General features: G+C 32.7%; 1 protein-coding gene across 4 annotated transcripts in view; it reads left to right on the forward strand.

Annotated features, from left to right (window-relative positions):
• The window catches only part of LOC142333258 (uncharacterized), a 51058-nt gene that overhangs the window by 21223 nt on the left and 6230 nt on the right, over nt 1-23605 (forward strand). For 3 of the 4 annotated variants that reach the window (XM_075380263.1, XM_075380262.1, XM_075380265.1), the window contains 2 exons: nt 8828-9040; nt 17302-17474. In XM_075380263.1, the coding sequence (XP_075236378.1) occupies nt 8828-9040; nt 17302-17474 (386 nt within the window). The remainder of the gene's footprint in view (nt 1-8827; nt 9041-17301; nt 17475-23605) is intronic. The other variant, XM_075380264.1, reaches the window with a different exon arrangement.

Here is a 23605-nt window from a genome sequence, read left to right on the forward strand (position 1 = left end):
AAAGTTTCAATCTGTTTGAAGAAAACATATTTATTTGAAGGAATTTCAGCGAATTGCACATAACAAAGGTTCCATTTTTCATTTGAATTTGTGGTATTGCAGTTTCAATATTTGATAACTATTTTAATAGATTACACAAAAAAATTAATGTTTGTTTCAAATCAAAAAGTTTGTCAATTTTTTAAATATTTCATTGCTTAATTTAAGTATGGTGGCCATTAAAAAATTAATTTTGCTGTCTCTTGTTAAGTTAAGAAATATATTTTCTACTAAAGTACATGTCATAACATCATTACATTACATGCAATGTAGTTTAAGTATACAACAAAATTGAAAAATGGTTCTGAATAAAAGAAGAATTTTTATTAAACTGCTAGTAGTCTTGGCTTTATGCAAGAGAAGAATGCAGTTACTTCGGACAGTTCTGTAACAAAACAACTGTACACAAGTAAAATGCTTGTAAAGAATACTTATATTAGTGAAACAATTATTATTTCAAAATGCATATTAGTGGATGTTTCTGCCACTAACTGGAAATTCTTCTTTCCTTCACAAACTTATTTCCCTATTGTTAATTGAAATTATGTACATACCATAATAATTTTGTTAAAAACACATAGTTCAAAGAATGTTTCTTTCTTCACAAAGAATTGAAGTAGCAATTTAAAAAAAAATGTCCACTTTATACTGAAACAGACCACCTAAAACATCTTTTTAAATATCTTGCAAAATTTTTTTTTAAAACATTACAAATGTTTGTTCATAAATCTTCCTAAATTCTAGCTTTTTTGTTTTTGTGGTAATTTTTTTTTTTAAACGAAGTTATAAGGTATTAGGGTATGAAGTTATAGGGATTTTTACAATATTGTAAAAAAAGGATTAGTGGGGTACATTTACGTATGTTTTTTTTTTTTTGTCTTCAGTCATTTGACTGGTTTGATGCAGCTCTCCAAGATTCCCTATCTAGTGCTAGTCGTTTCATTTCAGTATACCCTCTACATCCTACATCCCCAACAATTTGTTTTACATACTCCAAACGTGGCCTGCCTACACAATTTTTCCCTTCTACCTGTCCTTCCAATATTAAAGCGACTATTCCAGGATGCCTTAGTATGTGGCCTATAAGTCTGTCTCTTCTTTTAACTATATTCTTCCAAATGCTTCTTTCTTCATCTATTTGCCGCAATACCTCTTCATTTGTCACTTTATCCACCCATCTGATTTTTAACATTCTCCTATAGCACCACATTTCAAAAGCTTCTAATCTTTTCTTCTCAGATACTCCGATTGTCCAAGTTTCACTTCCATATAAAGCGACACTCCAAACATACACTTTCAAAAATCTTTTCCTGAGATTTAAATTAATTTTTGATGTAAACAAATTATATTTCTTACTGAAGGCTCGTTTAGCTTGTGCTATTCGGCATTTTATATCGCTCCTGCTTCGTCCATCTTTAGTAATTTTACTTCCCAAATAACAAAATTCTTCTACCTCCATAATCTTTTCTCCTCCTATTTTCACATTCAGTGGTCCATCTTTGTTATTTCTACTACATTTCATTACTTTTGTTTTGTTCTTGTTTATTTTCATGCGATAGTTCTTGCGTAGGACTTCATCTATGCCGTTCATTGTTTCTTCTAAATCCTTTTTACTCTCGGCTAGAATTACTATATCATCAGCAAATCGTAGCATCTTTATCTTTTCACCTTGTACTGTTACTCCGAATCTAAATTGTTCTTTAACATCATTAACTGCTAGTTCCATGTAAAGATTAAAAAGTAATGGAGATAGGGAACATCCTTGTCGGACTCCCTTTCTTATTAGGGCTTCTTTCTTATGTTCTTCAATTGTTATTGCTGTTTGGTTCCTGTACATGTTAGCAATTGTTCTTCTATCTCTGTATTTGAACCCTAATTTTTTTAAAATGCTGAACATTTTATTCCAATCTACGTTATCGAAAGCCTTTTCTAGGTCTATAAACGCCAAGTATGTTGGTTTGTTTTTCTTTAATCTTCCTTCTACTATTAATCTGAGGCCTAAAATTGCTTCCCTTGTCCCTATACTTTTCCTGAAACCAAATTGGTCTTCTCCTAACACTTCTTCCACTCTCCTCTCAATTCTTCTGTATAAAATTCTAGTTAAGATTTTTGATGCATGACTAGTTAAACTAATTGTTCTGTATTCTTCACATTTATCTGCCCCTGCTTTCTTTGGTATCATAACTATAACACTTTTTTTGAAGTCTGACGGAAATTCCCCTTTTTCATAAATATTACACACCAATTTGTATAATCTATCAATCGTTTCCTCACCTGCACTGCGCAGTAATTCTACAGGTATTCCGTCTATTCCAGGAGCCTTTCTGCCATTTAAATCTTTTAATGCTCTCTTAAATTCAGATCTCAGTATTGTTTCTCCCATTTCATCCTCCTCAACTTCTTCTTCTTCCTCTATAACACCATTTTCTAATTCATTTCCTCCGTATAACTCTTCAATATATTCCACCCATCTATCGACTTTACCTTTCGTATTATATATTGGTATACCATCTTTGTTTAACACATTATTAGATTTTAATTTATGTACCCCAAAATTTTCCTTAACTTTCCTGTATGCTCCGTCAATTTTACCAATGTTCATTTCTCTTTCCACTTCTGAACACTTTTCTTTAATCCACTCTTCTTTCGCCAGTTTACATTTCCTATTTATAGCATTTCTTAATTGCCGATAGTTCTTTTTACTTTCTTCATCATTAGCATTCTTATATTTTCTACGTTCATCCATCAGCTGCAATATATCGTCTGAAACCCAAGGTTTTCTACCAGTTCTCTTTATTCCGCCTAAGTTTGCTTCTGCTGATTTAAGAATTTCCTTTTTAACATTCTCCCATTCTTCTTCTACATTTTCTACCATATCTTTTTTACTCAGACCTCTTGCGATGTCCTCCTCAAAAATCTTCTTTACCTCCTCTTCCTCAAGCTTCTCTAAATTCCACCGATTCATCTGACAACTTTTCTTCAGGTTTTTAAACCCCAATCTACATTTCATTATCACCAAATTATGGTCGCTATCAATGTCTGCTCCAGGGTAAGTTTTGCAGTCAACGAGTTGATTTCTAAATCTTTGCTTAACCATGATATAATCTATCTGATACCTTCCAGTATCGCCTGGCTTTTTCCAAGTGTATATTCTTCTATTATGATTTTTAAATTGGGTGTTGGCAATTACTAAATTATACTTCGTGCAAAACTCTATAAGTCGGTCCCCTCTTTCATTCCTTTTGCCCAGCCCGTATTCACCCACTATATTTCCTTCCTTGCCTTTTCCAATGCTTGCATTCCAATCTCCAACTATTATTAAATTTTCATCTCCTTTTACGTGTTTAATTGCTTCATCAATCTCTTCGTATACACACTCTACCTCATCATCATCATGGGCGCTTGTAGGCATATAAACGTTAACAATCGTTGTCGGTTTAGGTTTTGATTTTATCCTTATTACAATGATTCTATCGCTATGCGTTTTGAAATACTCCACTCTCCTCCCTATCTTCTTGTTCATCACGAAACCTACTCCTGCCTGCCCATTATTTGACGCTGAGTTAATTACTCTAAAATCACCTGACCAAAAGTCGCCTTCCTCTTCCCACCGAACCTCACTAATTCCTACTATATCCACATTCACCCTATCCATTTCCCTTTTTAAATTTTCTAGCCTACCAACCTTTTTTAAGCTTCTAACATTCCACGCTCCGACTCGTAGAATGTTATTTTTTAATTTTCTGGTGACCCCTTCCTTAGTAGTCCCCACCCGGAGATCCGAACGGGGGACTATTTTACCTCCGGAATATTTTACCAAGGAAGGCGCCTCCATTGTTGCTATGTGAAAATGCAGAGAGCCACATTTTCTTGGAAAAAAAGCAGCTGTAGTTTTCCATTGCTTTCAGCTGCGCAGTACTCAGAGGACTGAGTGATGTTGATACGGCCGTTTAAGTCATTGTGACTCACGCCCCTAACAACTACTGAAAGAGCTGCTGCCCTCTTTCAGGAATCATTCCTTAGTCTGGCTCTCAACAGATACCTCTCCGATATGGTTGCACCTTCGGTCCAGCTACTCTGTATCCCTGAGCACTCAAGCCCCCTCACCAACGGCAAGGTCTCATGATTCATAGAGGAGGATGTATGATTTACGTATGATTTTTCATAATTCTTACAGGTTTTTACAAATATCCCCAATTAAATTGAAACTTCTAAAAAAATTAAGAAAAGACCAAGATTTAATATGTTAACAGAATTTGAAAAGTTCCTGTGCACTGGAATTCTGGAAGGTTGTCACTTGACAAACCTTTTCTTTCATAACAAGTTTTTTTTTTTAATACAATTTTATTGAAAAAAGAACATGAAATTGCTAAATTTTTTATTTCTAATCAGAATGAGCTTTGATTAAAAAATAATGAAAATTTTAATTTTTATCAAGAAGAATTTTTTATTTTTCTATATTTCTATTATCCCCTTCAATGTAGTCTCCAGAGCTGCGACATACTTATCCCAGTGTGTTTTTTCCAATCTTCAAAACATTTGTAGAAAGCGATTTTTGGTATATTAAGTTCACCTAGCAGAGTTTTCTTTATTTCATTTATTGTTGTAAATCATAGGCTTTTAAAATGTTCTGTTAATTTGTGGGAACAAGAAAAAAGTCGCAGGATGCCATTTCTTGAAAATGGAGGGTGTGTGTTATGATATTATTTTTAACTAAATACTCTTCAGTCAGTTGTGAAGTGTGAGCAAGATGTTATCATGGTGCAAAATCGCTAGTTTTCCCCCCACATATTTGTAATAATTTACTTTGATTGCCCTGCTTAAACAATATAAAACTCTTAAGTAATTCTATTTATTGGTGTTAAATTTTGTAAGATTTGTAGTTTAGATTTTACACTGGATGACACTATTGTAATTAAAAAAAAAACCTTAGCATTTGACTTAACTGGGCGTAGTAAGTGTCGTTCTTCACTAAGCTTCCTTTGGGATGATTAGATTTCTTTTCAATATCATAACATACACTCATATTTTATCAAGTGTTATAACATGTTGTTGAGGCATTATTGATGTCAGCTTATAGATTGTTACAACAATGTCGCTTTTGTTGAAAATTCAACAGTTTAGGAACAAATTTGTTGCTACTCGTTTCATATCCAAAACATAATTCAAAATTGCTTTTCTTGAGCCTTAAGAGATTCTCACATCTTCAGCAATTTCTCTAATAGTGATTTAATAATTGTTGATCACAGTGTCCTTTATTTAGTCTATATATTTTCATTGGTTGTTGATGTGTGGACACTTTTTTGTTTTCACCCTCTTCACAGTCTTCTTGAAATCATTTATATCATTCATAAACTCTTAATGTTGATAGAACATCCTTGTCGAAAACCTTCTCTAAGATTTAGAGAAGGTTTAACTCCAACTTTAATTTAGATCCTGTGTTCATCATTTTCAAACAAAATAAATCGCTACTTGTAATAAAATTTGTTGTAATTACTCTGTTGTCAAATTTGAACTATGCTAATGTGGCTGAAAATATTCACAGTTCAGACAGTACTGCCATTGTTTGGGAAAAATATGAACTCTATTAAAAAGGCACAACTTGTGGAATTAAACAAATTCTTATATTTTTTAAATGACATTTCTTACACATGTTGGTTAAGATTGTAAATCAATATTTCTACGTACGTAGATTTTTTGATAATTTTTGTGTTAGAATGATTTCACTGATGCTTTTCTTTTATGAATAACCTCAGGCAGATCCTGAATTAATGTCCAACAGTAATTGGCTAGCATGTTAGTATTTCATTTCCCTTTATAGTGGCTTTCCATCACCGAAATGTCTTGGTGCGAACATCACACTGTTTTGTCACTTATGTCTCTGAGGTTATCCGGGAAAAAATCCAGATGTGAGTGGAGGAAATGTATTTTCAAAGATATATTACATCCCATAGCTCTGTATGAAGTAAGAAGTTGATTAACAATATCTTGGTAATTGTCAAATTTTGGTTTGCCGAGAAAATGTTTGCAAAAGTCTTTAAATGAAGCCCAAGCTGCACTTTCTACTATATTTAACATTGAGTTAAATACATCATCTTTGACCAACTCTTGTATTTGAGGACCAGCAAATATTCGTTCTTTAATTTTTCTTCATGTACATTTGGAAATATCTGCCTAATGTACAAAAATTCAGGACTATTCTACTTCATTGCTTTTACAAAATTGTTCGTTAGTCCTAGCTTTATATAGAGAGAGGGAGTAAAATTTATAGGTAGGGGATAAACATATTTTCTTGGATTCAACTAAGGGCTTATGAATAATATTTCTCCCATTTGGAATTAAGTTGTCTTGTTTTCCAATCTTTGGTAACATAATGTTTATCTCTAGCTCGGCTGTCCCATTCGCAAAAAAAAAAAAAAACATTTCCACTTAATATAGCCTAACTGCTTGCCTAATAAAATAGGTATAACTTTCAAATCACCATATATGTCCAGCTATGTTTTTTTATAATTTATTTTTTCAAGAACATCTTTCATCACATCTTATGTCTCTTTCAAATTAATACCATCAGTGATTGGTATCAAAGGATATTTGTTACTGTTGTGTAGTAAAATCACTTTTAAACTATACTTGGACGAATCTATAAAAAGGCGCCAGTCATCAGGTTTACGAACTTGTCCTAAGTGCAACATAAGCTCATCAATATTTGTGAAATAAACCAAATTATTTTCATCAATAAAGTAATGAGAAAGTTCTTTTTGTTGGCTTTGAAAGCCCAAAATGTTTGCGTTTTTTTAAATTAAATTCCAGCCATGCAGTCTTGATTTTTTTGATAAATTTAAATCCCTAACCAAGTCATTTAATTCACCTTGTGATGTAAGTTGTGGCTTATTGGAAGATAAATCAAAATCATTGTTGTCTTTTTCAGTACTGCCTGACCTTCATCGCTGCTTTCAAAACATACATTCATAGGTGGCTCTGAAACTGGAATAATTTCACTGTGAGGTACAGGCCTGACTGCAGATTGCAATGAAGGATATTTTACAGTATGTTTAGGTTCTTTAGAAATTGTTAACAATAAGACACACTTGTTAAACAAAAGTAACAATCTGTTACATGATCCTTTAGTTCACACCAAACCATGGGTACAGCAAATGCAAAGCCTTATTTTCTATTTGTAACAAGTACTTACATAGTTATGGTATTTCTCTACATAGTTGCCACTCCGATTTAGACAGTTGTTGTAGCGTGGTACCAACTTTCCAATAACCCTTGTCATAGAACAGAGCCGCCTGTGTATTCAGCCATGTTTCTACACTGGTATGCAGCTCGATGTCTGTACCAAAATTTTGTCCTCCTAGCCAGCGTTTCATGTGAGCAAAGAGGTGAAAATCAGATGGAGCCAAGTTGGGGCTGTATGGTCGGTGATCAAACACTTCCCAAAGAAAACGCTGCAGGAGCTTCTTGTTACAGCTGCAGTGTACAGCCGAGCATTGTAATGGAGAAAGACAATGCCTGATGACAACATTCCTCTCCGCTTATTCTGAATTGCCCTTCGTAGACATTGAAGAGTCATGCAGTATGAGGCTGCAGTGATGGTCGTGCCACATTCCATGAATTTACCAAGAGAACTCCATTCTGGTCCCAGAACACAGTAGTCATACACTTTCTGTTGGAGAAGATTCGCTTGAACTTCTTTGGTTTACTGAGAGAATGAGAATGTATCCACTGTTTGGATTGTTCTTTTGTTTCTTCATTTTCGAAATGGACCCGTGTCTCGTCGTCCCCTGTGACAATTTTGTTCAAAAAATTTTCTCCTTCATTGTGGTAGTGCTGGAGAAACGTTAGGGAGGCATCCATTCTCATTGTTTTGTGATGGTTGGACAGCATCTTGGGAACCCATCTCGCACACAGTTTGCAGTACTGAATTCTCTTACTCACAATGGTGTAGAGAGCTGACCTTGAAATTTCAGGAAACGAATCTCTCAATACAGAAATTGTGAACCGACGATTTTCTCGAATTGCCTCATCCACTCGCTCAACGAGATCATCGGTTGACACTCGCTTCCTTCTCTGACCGCCTGCATCATGAACATCTGTATGTCCTGCTTTAAAGTTCCTGCACCATTGTCGCACTTTGCTGTCACTCATTGAAGTTTCACCATACACATTTTTTATTCATCGATGAATTTCAGCTGCATTACACCCCTCAGCCTGAAGAAATCTAATTACTGCACGGACTTCACACTTGGCAGGAGATGCTATTGTTGTAGACATGTTTACGTGCTAGCTGTGTGTTCAGAACTAAACAAAGTGACATGGCGTGATTGAAGGCCATACTAGAGATGCTGTGCTACATATATGGGAACCCATATGCGCAAAGGTTCATTGATTTTTGTGCAGGTTTTTATTGACCGATCGGACCTTGAAAAAAATAACCCTCGTATATGAGGAGCCCATGTCTTATCCTAATCACAAATTTTACACTGAAAGTACAAATGATATGCTTTTTTAATTAAAGGTGTAATGTTTTTTCTATTTGATTTTACAGTAAACTCACCACATACATAACAAAAGGCAATAATTATTAAAAGCCACATTATTTACACAATTTTGAGCCATTATGACACTGCACTGTTAGCAAACTTAATTTATATTAAGACTGAATCTATATTGAAATTTATTGAGTAAAGAAGTAAAAACACCTTTTGAAACGTATATCTATTAAGATTAGATGTAATGTATTTTATTGATACATTTATATAAAATTGCTTTTTTATTGGTTCAGGAACCTACTTCAGGGTCTGTATTGGAGAAGATAAAAGAAACCAAGAATAAAAATGTTATATTAACTAATGCAGTTATTGGTCAATCGAAAGCTCAAAGAAGAGGTTTTAGATTGGAGCAAATAAAATGGCATGGATCAGTTCAAGAAAGAAACAAACAATATAAACCTGTAACACCATCATGTAGTAAAAACTCTACAACAGTTGAAAATGAGGTAGTGTGTAAACTACTGTTGTATAATTAATTAAAGTTCATCTTGATCTCAAGTATTTATTTAGTTAATCATTTATTAATAAATACACTTCTGTTGTTTCATTCTTTTGTATTCTTTTTGTAGCTAGCAGTGGTAGGGTTTGCAAAAATTAGGTTTGTTCAACTAACCCACCGGGTTGGTCTAGTGGTTAACGTGTCTTCCCAAATCAGCTGATTTGGAAGTCGAGAGTTACAGCGTTCAAGTCCTGGTAAAGCCAGATATTTTTACATGGATTTGAATACTAGATCGTGGATACCGGTGTTCTTTGGTGATTGGGTTTCAATTAACCACACATCTCAGGAATGGTCGAACTGAGAATGTACAAGACTAACACTTCATTTACACTCATACATATCATCCTCATTCATCCTCTGAAGAATTATCTAAACGGTAGTTACCGGAGGCTAAACAGGAAAAAGAAAGAAAGGTTTGTTCAACTGGCAACAGTGAAAAATTGGATTTGTTTATATTATCTAAGAATGTTGTAATTTTAGAAATATTTTTATCATCATAATGGTTATGTTTTTTGTCCTATGATAATTTTATAACATTAAACTTTCGGATGTCAAGGTAATAGTCTATCATTACCCCCCCTGGGTACCACTAAATATCAACGTAACAATCCATTGGTACTGTATTTAGTCATCTATAGTTTGCAAAATTCTCTACTTCATGGTGTTGCTATAACTATTTTTCCGAAGTGTATACATCAATTTGTTCCAGTAGTTGAAAATTAAACAGAAATATCAAATACTGAAAATCATGTTTCTGTAGTTCCATGGATGTTTTAGTCCATTTATTTGTAGTTAGTTATTATTTTGAATTATACTATTTCGTATTGTTTCTACATATATTTCTTTGTTAGTTTGTACGTTTATTTACATTTATTAGTGCGTTGTTGTAATTGTTAATAACTTTAAAATATGGAAAAAATAAACTTTGGTAAATTTTACCATCCAAAACTAAAGTTTGTAATAAATAAATAAATTTAAAAAAAATACAGTATAAATTGTTATAATTTCTGGTGATAATCACATTCTGCAGGATGTGTTTAAGTGTGAATTATTTTCATATTTTTAGATTAAATACTGCATGATTTATTAATGTTTTGAAATACCACTACATAACAGTTAAAATGTCTGACATTTTTAGCACATTCCAGTCCAAAGTGCTTGATGACGAAAGGGTTAATTAGATTAATTCTTATGTTCAACATAGTTTTTTTTATCTATTTCACCTCTTCTGCATCCTTGTGTAGAAAAGATGCATTTTGAATCGAATTCCCTAAAAATCATATTTAGTGATCATTCTGTTTTTTTAAGATGTATGTATTTTGAGCATAATCTTATTATTATTGTTCATACATGTATATTCATTCTTTATTTTGAAATAAACACTACTAGTAATGATATTCATCTAATGAATTTTTATTAATTTGCCCTCTATCTTGGCCCTTGACTGAGATAAATGTGGACTGCTGCACATTGCAGGTTCTAATGAACAGTTAGGAAAATTTTTATTGTATTATTTACACTTATATCTCTTCAACAGTTTTTATTTCAATAAAAGGAAGACTCCTTAAAATATATGATCAAGTTAGTAGAAAAAACTGATAAAAAAATAAAGAATATATTTTTTTTATCTTCTGGAAAATAAAAATATATTTTATGGAAAACTTGCTGTTTCCTATTTATTTTTATAAAATTATTTTACGTATATTATTTTTATTTTAAGTGATGCACTTGGCCTTCATATGATAAAAGTAAATACTTCCAGTCCATTCAACTACCATCCTGTCATTTGGTTCTTTTTAACATTGGATTTGCTTTGATTGAATCTCTCCGGTTAATGTTTAAGAGTAAACAAATAATGCTTTTTCTTATAACGTAATACAAAACTTTATTCATCAGTATCATTTTTATATTTCTGGTCTCATATTTTATTATTTACTTTACTGTGTTTTCTCTTTTATTTAATTTATTTATTTATCTTTGCATCTGTTTACTTCAGTATCTCATGTATAAAGTTATGAAAAAATTTTATTTCTAAAAAATCCATATTCTTATTCTCTCAAAATTCTATGAAATGCTACCGTAACCCAAGGTGGGAACTATCATGCCGATGGGTGAATGCTGTACATTGTGAGTCTCAAACGATGTCCTCTGGGCATCAGGGCAAACCCAGTTGCATTTACCTCTAGCTCCAGTACGTGTGTGCTCTGCTGGAGTGGTCTGTTATATCACCAGTACTTGTGGGACCAAAATTTCAGTTCCAACAACAAATCTGATGATGGTTGGTGGTCCATATGAAAAAAACACCAATTTTAGTTTAGTGAAAAGGCCTTGGTCAGCTTTGTCTGACGAGGATAATGTTACTGCAGAAGAGAATTGTTGTAATGTCGAATATAAGAATGTTCTTCAGAATAATCAGGAGGGTGGCTCCCTTCAAAAGGTTTCACCTTTCCTGATTAACAAATGTATCACCGGTTCTATTGGTTCTCCGAAGAACATCAGAAACTACGAGACAGAACAATTCTGATAGAAACATTTAATGATGAGCAAAGTCGCTCCCTGTTATGTCTCAGCAATATGTGTAGCATAAACATAAATGCAACATGCCACAAGACCCTAAATACCAGTCAGGGAGTAATTTTTTGCCGCGACCTTCTGGAAATGGATATAAACAAAATTGCTGATGAACTTCATGCTCAATATATTATAGAAGTGAAGCGTATAATGAAAAGGCAGAACGGAATGGAAGAACCAACACCTTCTCGTATACTGACGTTCAACCTTCCAGTCCCACTGGAAAAAATAGAAATTGGTTATTTTTCAGTTCAAGTACGACCTTTCATTCCCAACCCTTGATGATGTTTCAAATGCCAAGGGTATGGTCACATGACAATATCTTGCTCAAAAACAGAGGTATGTGGTAGATGTGCTAAAGAAGGACACAATGATGCTAACTGCCAAGAAGATGAAAAATGTGCTAATTGCAGTGGTTCGCATACAGCTCCCTCACAAGATTGCCCAACTTTTAAAGAAGAAAAGGCAATTCTCAGAATCTCTACTAAGCAGAAACTATCTTTTCCGGTGGCATGCAGAGAATATAAAAAAACTATTAACTTAAGAAACCTGTCAAACCAGACGTAACTTTTACTGCCGCTACATCGCAACAAGCTCCTACAAATTTAAGTAATCAGCCATGTGGATCCTACAGTGAGCTAAAAAAACTTGTTCAGATGTTATCTGATCAAGTTGCCTCACTAACAGCCACTATTTCAGAGCTGACAAAGATGAACAAAAAGTCTTTGGTTGCAGTTAGTGAATCTAACAGTGTGATCCCTATGAAAGTTCTTGTTCCTGATGTTTTACTGGTATGGACAGGGATAATCACAGCTGGCGGTGGTAAGCCATCTAATAAGCTCCCTGTTAAGGGAACCCACGTAACCACCCCCTCTGGGATGTCATCTGTTGCATCCCATTTTACTAAATCTCTTCCACCGTCACCTCATATACTGGAGGATATGGTTGAAGAACCACCCAACCCCAGAGCATCAGAGTTATTTAAAATCAAGAATACAAACAAGAAAAAGCGAATCACGTACAACTTATTTATACTTTCCTGAATTTATTTATCTATACCTATGAACATTATTCAGTGGAACGTTAGAGGTCTTCAGTCCATTGAAGATGTTAGAGTGTTGATGCGCACACATGAACCACTAATAATGTACTTCCAAGAAACGCATCTACTCTACAGCAAGATGCGATATCACTCAGAGGCTATGTCTGTAAGAGTTACGACTGTCTTGCAGATAGTAGGGAAAGTGGTGGTGTTGCTATTTACTTGTGGAATGAGATGTCTGCTACAAGGCTACAACTGACTAATAATATACTCCACAAACACCTGGTAAACCTAGAAGATGTCCTTCTGTTCCTTTGTGGAATGATGATTACAAAAACGCCATTAGGAATCGACAGCAGGCACTATGCAAATTTAACTGCCGACCAACAACTGAACTTCTAAATTTATACCATAGAGTTAGAGCAGTATGTCGTAGAGTATTCTTGGATGCTAAGAGGAAGTCTTGGGCAAAATACATGAACAGTATGTCACGCACTGAGCCTATGTCTGCTGTGTGGAAAAAGATCCTTACAATCCGCAGATCACCAAAACAAATCATTCTCGGACTCATTCAAGAAGGAGAACTCCTTACAACATCACCTACTACAGTGGCAAATATTTTGGCAGATTATTTCTATTTGGTGTCCTGTACCTCATAATACAATAATGAATTTCAGAGGTACAAGTTGCAGATGGAAGCAGTATCATTAAATGTTGGATTAAACATCTCATTTTCATTCAACGAGTTTTCACACTCCCCTTAAGAACTCATGTGACACCTCACCTGGACCTGACAAAATTCGTCTCAGTATGCTATCACACCTTCGTAATTGGGCGCTACAACATCTTTTATGTATTTATAATAGACTATTCTCCTCTCAATTGTTCCCTTCGGTCTGGTCAGAATCTATTATCATACCAATACTTAAACCTGGTAAAGACAAACCAAACCCCTCAAGCTGCCGCCCTATCTCTTTAACAAGCGTTTTATGTAAATTGATGGAAAGAATGGTAAACCGCAGGCTCACGTGGTACCTAGAAAGCCATGGCCTTCTATGTCCAGAACAGTGTGGTTTCCACCAAGGACATTCTTCCATTGATCATCTAGTGTACTGGAAGCAGCCATCCAAAACGCTTTCCTATTCCGCCAGTGCCTCATTGCTATATTCTTTGATATCAAGAAGGCTTACGACACGGCCTGGCGACGTCATGGTATTCTTAACACCCTTAAAGAGTGGGGAGTCAAGGGCTGTGTGCTTGCATTTATCAAGGGTTTCATGTTGGATATTCCTTATCGGGTAGCATCCTCAAGAATGGAGAATGGAGTCCCTCAAGAAAGTGTATTAAGTACCACCTTGTTCGCTGTAGCCATCAACAGTATTACTGCATGTGTGCAACCATCTGTTTCATGTTTGTTGTTTGTTGATGATTTTGCCATCTATATCACATCCCGTTCAACACGTTCAACATTCACAGGAGAAAGGCTATTGCAGAACACAATATCTCATCTTCAAGCTTGGTCTAAGGTTACCAGCTTCACCTTTTCATCTGAAAAACAAAATGTGTAGTCTTTTCTCGATTGCGGAACTCTTTTATACCACAGATCTTTCTGAATGAAGAGGAAATTGCTATCTCTCGTGGTATTAAGTTTTTAGGTTTGCTTTTTGACAGCCGTCTTATGTGGATCAATCACATCAAACAATTAAAAAAAAAAAATGTTCCAAACTGCTAGATATGCTGAGAGTTCTTAGCAACACCAACTGTGGAGCTGACAGGTCTTGTATGTTGCGATTCTATTATTCCTTAGTTCGTTCCTGCTTAGATTATGGTTGTGTTGCTTACTCTTCATAGCGTAATAACATGCTGAAGATGTTAGAAGCTGTTCACCACGCTTTTCTCAGTCTTCCTACAGGTGCTTTTAGATCAAGCCCTGTACTAGCATACTTTTGGAGTGTGGTGAACCATCTCTTTAGGATAGACGTGACCAACTTCTAGCATCTTACTTTGCCCGTGTTAAAGGGCAACCAAATCATCCAGCTTTTACCACAGTTGTTGCAAATCCTAGTTTACAGAGATACAAAGACCATCCACGTGATACTGTGCCTGTGGATGTATGTATTCAGCGGTTACTACATCATTTAAATGTGGACATAACTTCTATTTTTCCAACGTATCACTGTTCATATTCTCTGTGAAGAATCAACCTTATAAATTTTATTTTTGATCTTACCACATACAACAAACAAGCAACACTACCTATTGTTTTTAGCAAAGTTTTCACCATATTCTCTCCAAAATAAACCTGGATGCAATAGTATACACAGATGGCTCAAAACAGAATGGTACTGTTGGAAGCACACTTACTCTTAATAGCAAAATCTGCATGTTTGGTCTGCCTAATATTTCAGGTATATTAAGTGCTGAATTATACACTATTAATAAGTAATAAGTAAATAAGTATTTTGGGTTAATCGTTAACCCAAAATATCGTCATATCCTTATTTGTAGCAACTCGTGTAGTGCACTCCAAGCTTTACAAGATTTTACTCTAGACATCCGTTGGTCCCGGAAATCTATAATGCAATTGCTAAGTTGAATCATCGCAACACAGAAGTGACTTTGTGTTGGATTCCTAGCCACATGGTAATTCCAGATAATGAAAGTGCGGATTCTGCTGGTAAAGAGGCTTATGATCAACCTCCCTTTACCACTCATGTTTCTACTTTATTAATTATGTAAAACAGTCTCTTCGAGCAAAGTGGCAAGGTGATTGGACGTCTACTGTTAACAAACTCTGGCACATTAAAGATTCTGTGTTGCCTTGGGACTCCTCAAGCAGAAAAATTCATTGTGAGGAAGTAGTCCTCTGTCGATTGCGATTAGCCCATACTAGAGTCACACACGAGTACCTGATGTCAGCAAGTCACGTACCATTATGCGCACAATGCAATTGCTGCATGACCGTGCAGCATATTCTTGTGGATTGTATTAGTTATGCGGCTTTGTGTAGTAAATTTAAATTGCCCAGAAATATCTGTCAATTTTTGGGCCATGACAATGAAGTTGTAGATCAGATGTTTCTATTTTTGTATCTAAAATTTGATATTGTGGTGTATAGTTTTGTTTTTGGTTAAGTTTATAGTGTCTTTTTTATTTTTCTGGGTTTGTTTTTTTTTTTATTCTCTTGTCCGAGAAGGGACCGCTACACCCCTCTCTCATATTTATATTAATTTTATATTGTGTTTTTTGTTTTAATTTTTTATTTATTTTTTAAAAAAACTATCCTATTTTAAAAGTCCTTTGTGTGTTATTAGTTAAGTGTTTAGTGATATTAGTTTTAGGTTTTATTTCATTTTTAATATTTTAGTTTTACATTAGGTATATTTTTGTGTTATAGTTTTTAGTTTACTTATAGGTTTTTAAATTAGTTACAGTTCTTACCCATTTTGTTATCCGAAAAGGTTCCTTTACATCCCCTGAGTTTGTAAAGTTTTATTTTTAGTTGAATTTTATATATTTTTATTTGATTATATGACGCTTATTGTAGTTCTGTATAAAAAAGCTTTTATTTGGAGCGATGATAACACGAAAGCGTTTTTCAACCCCCCCCCCCAAAAAAAAAAACCAAACAATTCTTCATTATTTTTTAGAACAAAATTTTGGTAATTGTATGCAGTTACAAACTCATTTCTGATTTTTATGACATTTGGAATGTACGTTATTTAGGATCTCCTAAGTTATTCATCAGAAATGATTTTAACCTGAGTTTACAACCCTCTTTATTTATGCAGTGCCAGTTGCAAAAATGTCATAATTCTGCACTATACAAATGTAATATACATTTTTTCAGTTTAAATAATTGATTACTGTATACAATTATAGACACAATCGGCCAATTTAATTTTTTAAAGTTAATTAGACAAGGTTAGGGAGCAAAGTGAGCATTAAGTTATGTCTGCTGATATCATACAAAGTTCCTTACGCAACCTAATGTAACCTTCACCTTGACGTAAACCTTAATGAACTTATTTAAATCTTACCTGAACCATGTAATTGTACATTTACCAAAACCCACACCTTAAGCTTAACCTAACTTAATGTAGTGTTAGTGAATCTAATCTCATTCTTAACATAATTTCACTGAAATCAAATTATTTAATTCTTAATTATAAAATTTTTTGTGAGGTAGTGTTTAACTTTAAGGAATATACCTCAGGTGAAAGGTATTTCTAATGAATAATTTCAATTATAACAAATAAAGCATAGGTCCTAAATAATGCTTAGGTCCCAAATACAAAACTTAGGACCAAGCTTAGGTCCCAAATTTCATCAAAATCAGAGGTGAGTCTGTAATTGTATATAATTACCAAAATGTTAATACCTAATACATAACATTCTTCTGGAAGTTAATTATTTATATCGGTCATTATTTGTGTTTGTATAATTTTTTTACTACTGGAGTGTTTTCATAAATCTCATTGCTGTTTTCTGGTATTCAATGAAACTATTAGATCATGTTTTAATGTTTTAAATGTGATCATTGTCTGTATTAGAATTGTAAGTTCAAAAATTCATTTATGATTTTTTTTTTGTAGCAGATTGATTTGTCACCAATTAGAGTACCAACTATTGCTAGTAGTGAATCACGAGAAATTCATAATAAAATGATGAATAGAAATAAAACCACATTAGTTAATGATTTGGAATCGTCTATAAAATATACTGATGAAAAACTAACATCATCTAATGCTGCCTGTGTTTCGGATAGGTTGGTATTATTTATTTTTTTATTTGAAGAGTTTTTTTTTAATCTAATTATCTATCATTTTATCTAATAATGTAATATTCTTTAATTTTCATTATTTATCTTCTTTTTTTTATAGTACTTTATTAGGTGATGTTTTTCATATCATAAACTTTTTTATGTTTTTTTTTTAAGACATAATAAATCAAGGGACAGTAATGTCCTATTTATTATTACTTAAATTAAGTATGGTTAAAATAATAATTGAGATTTTCCAGATATGAGAAAAAAAAAAGAAAATGACTCAAATTATTAATTAGATATTATTTTTGAGTGCATTTCAAATCTGAAATTACTTAACAGTAGAATTAAGTGCTTGTAATAGTAGCAAATGTTTCATAGAAAAAATTAATAGATGACCTACATATCAAGAACTTTACTATTGTTACTTCTAGGACTAATTTAAAAAATCTATTTTTAGTTTTACTGCTTTTAATATCAAAGTTTTAGTTATTTTTTTATATTAGTTATAAATATTTGTTTTTATCATCTGTTAAGACTGATGTTTTCCAAACTTATTTGATCCACTTTCCACTACATTGATAAAATATTACTGATCGCCCACCTTTATTATTTTCTTCTTTTGGATGATTACATAAAGCGGTATGTTCAACTTTTGGAAATATTTTTATAATACTTCTCAGTATATAAATAAAAATAAAAAAAGAATTTAGACATCTGAAATTAAAAGAATTTTTATTCTTATAATGAACAGTATATTACACATTCTAAGAACATTACAAAAAATCTGATATGTACACCACATGACTTTCTTGTACGCCTGTTAAATTACATATACACATTTTTAAAAATTAAAAGTAAATTAATTTTATTTCATTAATAATTTCTGATATTTTTCGTTTTTCTTCTTTTTTGTTATTGAATTATTATTAATTGTAAAACTTTTTCCACAGTAGGAGGTTAATAATAATTATTAATAAATCAATATTTAAATTTAAAAAAAAGTAGGTGAAGTTTGATTCGAACCGATGTGCCTTTCCCCCTATCACTAAGATCCAAATATTTTGTTAATTACAATTTTATTTGACTATAACTCTGGAACCAACAAAAATAAGTACCACTTATGATATATTGTCAAAAAGCTGTCAATGAGGGCTTATTACTGCAATTAGAAAAAGTCCAAAATCCAAAAAAAAATTGGATTTTGGGCTTTTTTGGACACTTATGGTTAAGTCGATTGCAATCAAAAGGGAAGGTGCACAACTAAATATTACAACAGTCCTAAATCCAAAATTTCAACATCGTATGAGCAATTGTTTTTGAGTTTTGCAAGATTCATACACATAAAGAAATCACGCTGAAACTAGTCAAAATGAATTCAGGGATGGCCAAAGTTGTTATTTCCATTAAAATCTGAAAACCAAAATTTTTCGCTATTACAATACTTCCTTGTATTTTGTACAAGGAAGTAAAAATCATTAAAAATATATTATTTATAATACTAATCATAAGGGTGAATCTGGTGGTGAAGTTAATAATTTATTAATGTTTGGTTCCATTTTTTGTTAACATCATTCTTAAGTCTCCAGTTGGTTGACTTTATATCCATATGCATTAACTATATCACGTGGTATCTTGATGTATGAAATCTTGCAACATGTTCTACTAAATAAGAAGAAAGAAACATAGAAACTTCTGCACTGCATGCTACAATTCTGGATAAAGCAAAGGTATGTGCTTTTGTAGCCAGAAATGTTTGTAACCGTTTTTAAACATAAATTTCAATTCTTCATTTGTTGTCACTTCTTAAGATCATTTTGAAGTTTTAAAGGTTCATCAGTATATGAATTTGAAAATCAATTTAAAATCGGGTATCTTCTTTTAATAATATTTTCAAACATTGTGATTAAAGTCAAATTCTAAAGTTTCCGATTGGTGACAATAAATGAATGTTTTCTTCAGTATTTTTCATTTTGACAGATGTAGAAACTGGTAGAGTTCTGTTCCTAAATTCTGCTTATATAGAAGTTATTAAACAAAAAAGACTAAAACCTTAATCATTTTTGTAACAAATCTGGTTCGTAAATACTTTTTTTGTAAGAACTTTATCACAGAGTCAAAAAAAAAAAAATTATAAAATTTATTCAAGTTGGCTCCTGTAAAAAAACCAGCAAACCTCTGTATGAAGTGGGGGACAATTAAATTCATTATTTTTTGTACAAAGTTTTCTAAATAAACGCATTTAATGGGTTACTTCTATTTTTATTGATTTTTAATAACATAGTCTAATCATGTATGAAGGCATTCACCATAGTTTTTTTTTGGCTACTAAATGATTATGATGAATGACAATGTACAGCAAATATATTTAGCAATGTTTTCTTTATATATGTAAGAAAGCCTCTGTGGCGTTATACTATTGCCAGAGCACAATCAGAAGCAACTGAATAAATGTTATTGTAGGGAATTTCCTTTTCTGCAAAAAACTATTCCAAAACATTAAATTGATTCTCCTTTGGTATTAGTTTGCAAACTTAGCAAATAATAATTCTTGGCAAATTCTTTCTTTTTTTATAAATCGTATGATGCTAGTAGCAAGACATCATTCTCAGGCAAAGTTGACTCGTCAGTCTGAAAGAATTGTGATATTTTTAAATAAATACCCACATAGTGATGCCTCAACATCTTGAGTCATTTCATCAATTCTTCTTTGAACTATATTATTCCTCAAAGAAATTTTCTAAATAATATCAAATGCTGATAATATAGTATTTATTTTCTCATTTACAACTGGTAGAATTGATTCTTTACTAACAATATGCAATTTTGCAATCTACAAAAAAATTTTACAATTGAAACTTGCAATCAAGTTTGAAGTATAGGCTTGCTGGTGTTGTTTTTTCAAATATTTTTCTTTAAGTCCTTGAAATAAGATAATAGCTTATCATTTTTCAGTGCATATTTTTTTAAATGTTCTTGTAGTCTTAAAGGTTTCATAGCTTCACTTGAATAGACTTTTTAACAGATGAAACACGTAGGCAGTGTGATGTTTGCAGGAGATTGAATAAAACCATACTTAAAATATTCATCACTATGTTTACATTTCCTTTTAACCTCAGCTATGATTTATGTTTAAAAAAATGAAACACATATCTAAGTATCTAAAAATACTTCTGGCAAAAGTGCAGATACCAGAAAACATTAAATTAAAATATCATGTACTTAACAATTGGTACCACAACTTTCTTGCAATATGTAATTTACCAGGATCAATAATACTGTTTTAAGTTTATTCACTTGCACTTAAACCTCTTGTCATAAAATTCAGAAAGAACTAATCGGATTTCTTATGTGATGCTTATTTATACTTGTACTATATTTTAAGCAAGTCTTCAGTAGCATGCAAATTAATCCAAACCCTCCAATATTTTTTTGTTTTTTCTATGTTGTGGCTACACTGCTTGACCACACCTATTCTTTAAGTTGTCTGTGTAATGTGTGGTTTTTCTAACTGAGCTAATGTAACCACTATCCTGCCCAGTGTTAGGGACGAGTTCATCGCACATCTCAGGCATCCAACTAACCCACAAAATAATAAGCAACAAACTAAATAAACTGAACATATAAATAAGTGAATACTATTTTAAAACAGTTAAAAGAAACTTGTTCCTTTTTACCTAAAAGGAAGGCAAATAGGCTGTAAAAAAAACTACTTTTCAATACAGTATCGGTTGTTTATTAGTGAGAAAAAGTAAAATTGATCCAAAATTATCTGCTGTAGACTTAAATCAAGAATTAGGAGTCAGGAGCAGATTCAGATGTGCCAACTGTTAGACATGGAGTTCTTCCAGCTGGACTGAAACCTCGTCAACTAGCCTAAAAACTGCTTTTAACACCGGCAATGTGAAAAAAAATACTTGTGGGCCAATGCACATGCTAACTGGACCAAAGAAGACTGAAAAAGGTTATGTTTTCCCAAGAATCACATCTTTATGTTGAAGGGCAAAGAGTTCCATGTATTAGAAAAGCATCAGATAAAAATACATAACCAGCTCATATCCAGCAATCTGTAAAACATCCCCAGAAAAAAATTTTTTTGAGGATATTTCACATTTGAAGGTCTTGTTCATTACTTCCAGTAGATATTATGTTGAAAAGTGATTGATATATCAAGATTTCGAAGGAAAGGGTCATGACATAACTTTTAAACAAATTTCCACAGGACAACTGAGTTTTCAACAAGATTTGACGCCACGCCATACTGCCAAAAAAGTGCAAAAACCCTTTGAAGAACAAAACATTAAAGTGCTCCTGTGGCCATGCAACTCCCCGACTTAAACCCAATTGAAAATCTTTAGGCATAGTCAAAAAATGACTATCCCAAAAATTTTACCTCATTGTAACAATATCAGTATGGTTTTATGATAAAATCAAAAAGATGTGTAATAAACTTGATTCAAAAAAAAAAAAAAAAATGATTTATGCCAAATCATGTACATGAAGTGATTAGGAATAAAGAGAACATATTAATTACTAGGTATTTACAAATTGTTCAGATAGGATTTTTTAAAAAATAAAGTTACTTTTTATTAAATAATATCTCTGTTTGGATTAATTAGCACAGTATTGTACTTATGTAAATTCTTGTCAATTCAGTGTGAGTTATTGCATATGCGAGTTAGGTCATTTTGCTAGCTCCTATTTGTTAAAATGTGGTGATTTGAACATTGACAATTTATTTATGTTTTATATTTTGAATGTTTATTTACTCAGAAAGTAATTACCCAAGCATTTCATTATAATAATTATGCAACATGGTGGTTAATGAAATGTGTAAAAATTTTAAATATATTGAAATTATTATGGAATTATCTTAATCTGAAGTTATTCTGAGTTATTGAGTTATTGATTTACCTAGATGTATATTTTGTTACATTCAGGTTTAATTTTCAAAATTATACATATTAATTAATTATATTTATAATTTATTTGACTTTTTTTAGTTTGACTTTTTTATATAGTTTCTGAGCTAAATGTATACAAAAGTATAATGGCCTGTCAGGGTTAGCTTGGTCTACCTTAATAAAACTAGCAACCACCAGCGATGGATGATTGATGGGTTTGTCCAAATATATAAATATATATATCAGTTTTACCACCTACAATATCAGTTTTGCTGCAGAGGTAATGCACTGTGGTAAAAGCAGTCCTAATTATCGTGATATATTGTTATTTAGTGATTATGCAATCTTTTGTAAAGTTTACAGACATAATTGTTGAATTTGGGGTACTGCAAACCACAATATGAGGTCTGTTGAGAAAATAATCGAACATTAATTATATACCAACGGAGATATTTAGTGATGTACGGTTGGCAGCATTGTGTTTCATATAACCTCCTGTGTAACCACTTATTCTTAGATTGTTGATATCTTGTTTAAGTATTAGTAGTGTTTTTGCATTGTGCTATTTTCAGGAGCAACAATAGGACTTAAGATTTTTCATGAAACTGGAAAACTTTCACAGAAACATTTCAACTTTTGAAACAAGCTTACAGAGATGATTCTCTGGGTCATATGCAATGCAAAAAATGGTTTTACACGATTTAAAAGTGGTTGTCAGTCAATTGAAGATGACCCTTGTACCAGGAAGGCCTTCGACTTTAACTGATGACACACCCACGTTCAAAAAATCAACAGTCTGCTGTGTGCAAATCTCAATTGGATCAGGCCATGACATTTTGACTGAAAAAATAAACATGTATTGAGTTGCAGCAAAGCTTGTTCCTTGTTTGATGACTGAACAGCAGAAAGAACATAGGGTGGATGTTTGTCGGCAACTTCTTGAACAAGCTGATATCGATAAAACATTCACGCAAAGGATCATAACAGGAGAAGAAAGCTGGGTTTATGGCTATGAATTGAGACAAAAGTTTCCATCATAATGGAAAGCTATTATTTGCCAATCCATCATAATGGATTGGCAAATGATCTCCACGCCCCAAGAAAGCAAGTCAGTCTAGATTCAGTGTCAAAGTGATGCTCTCTGCTTTTTTGATTTTAATGGAATTGTTCTTGAATTCGTGTCTCAAAATGAAACAGCGAACCGTGCATATTATCAAGGCATTTTACAGT

The sequence above is a fragment of the Lycorma delicatula genome, chromosome 12 (assembly GCF_047948215.1).
Source record: "Lycorma delicatula isolate Av1 chromosome 12, ASM4794821v1, whole genome shotgun sequence".
In the NCBI taxonomy this organism is placed as follows: domain Eukaryota; kingdom Metazoa; phylum Arthropoda; class Insecta; order Hemiptera; family Fulgoridae; genus Lycorma; species Lycorma delicatula.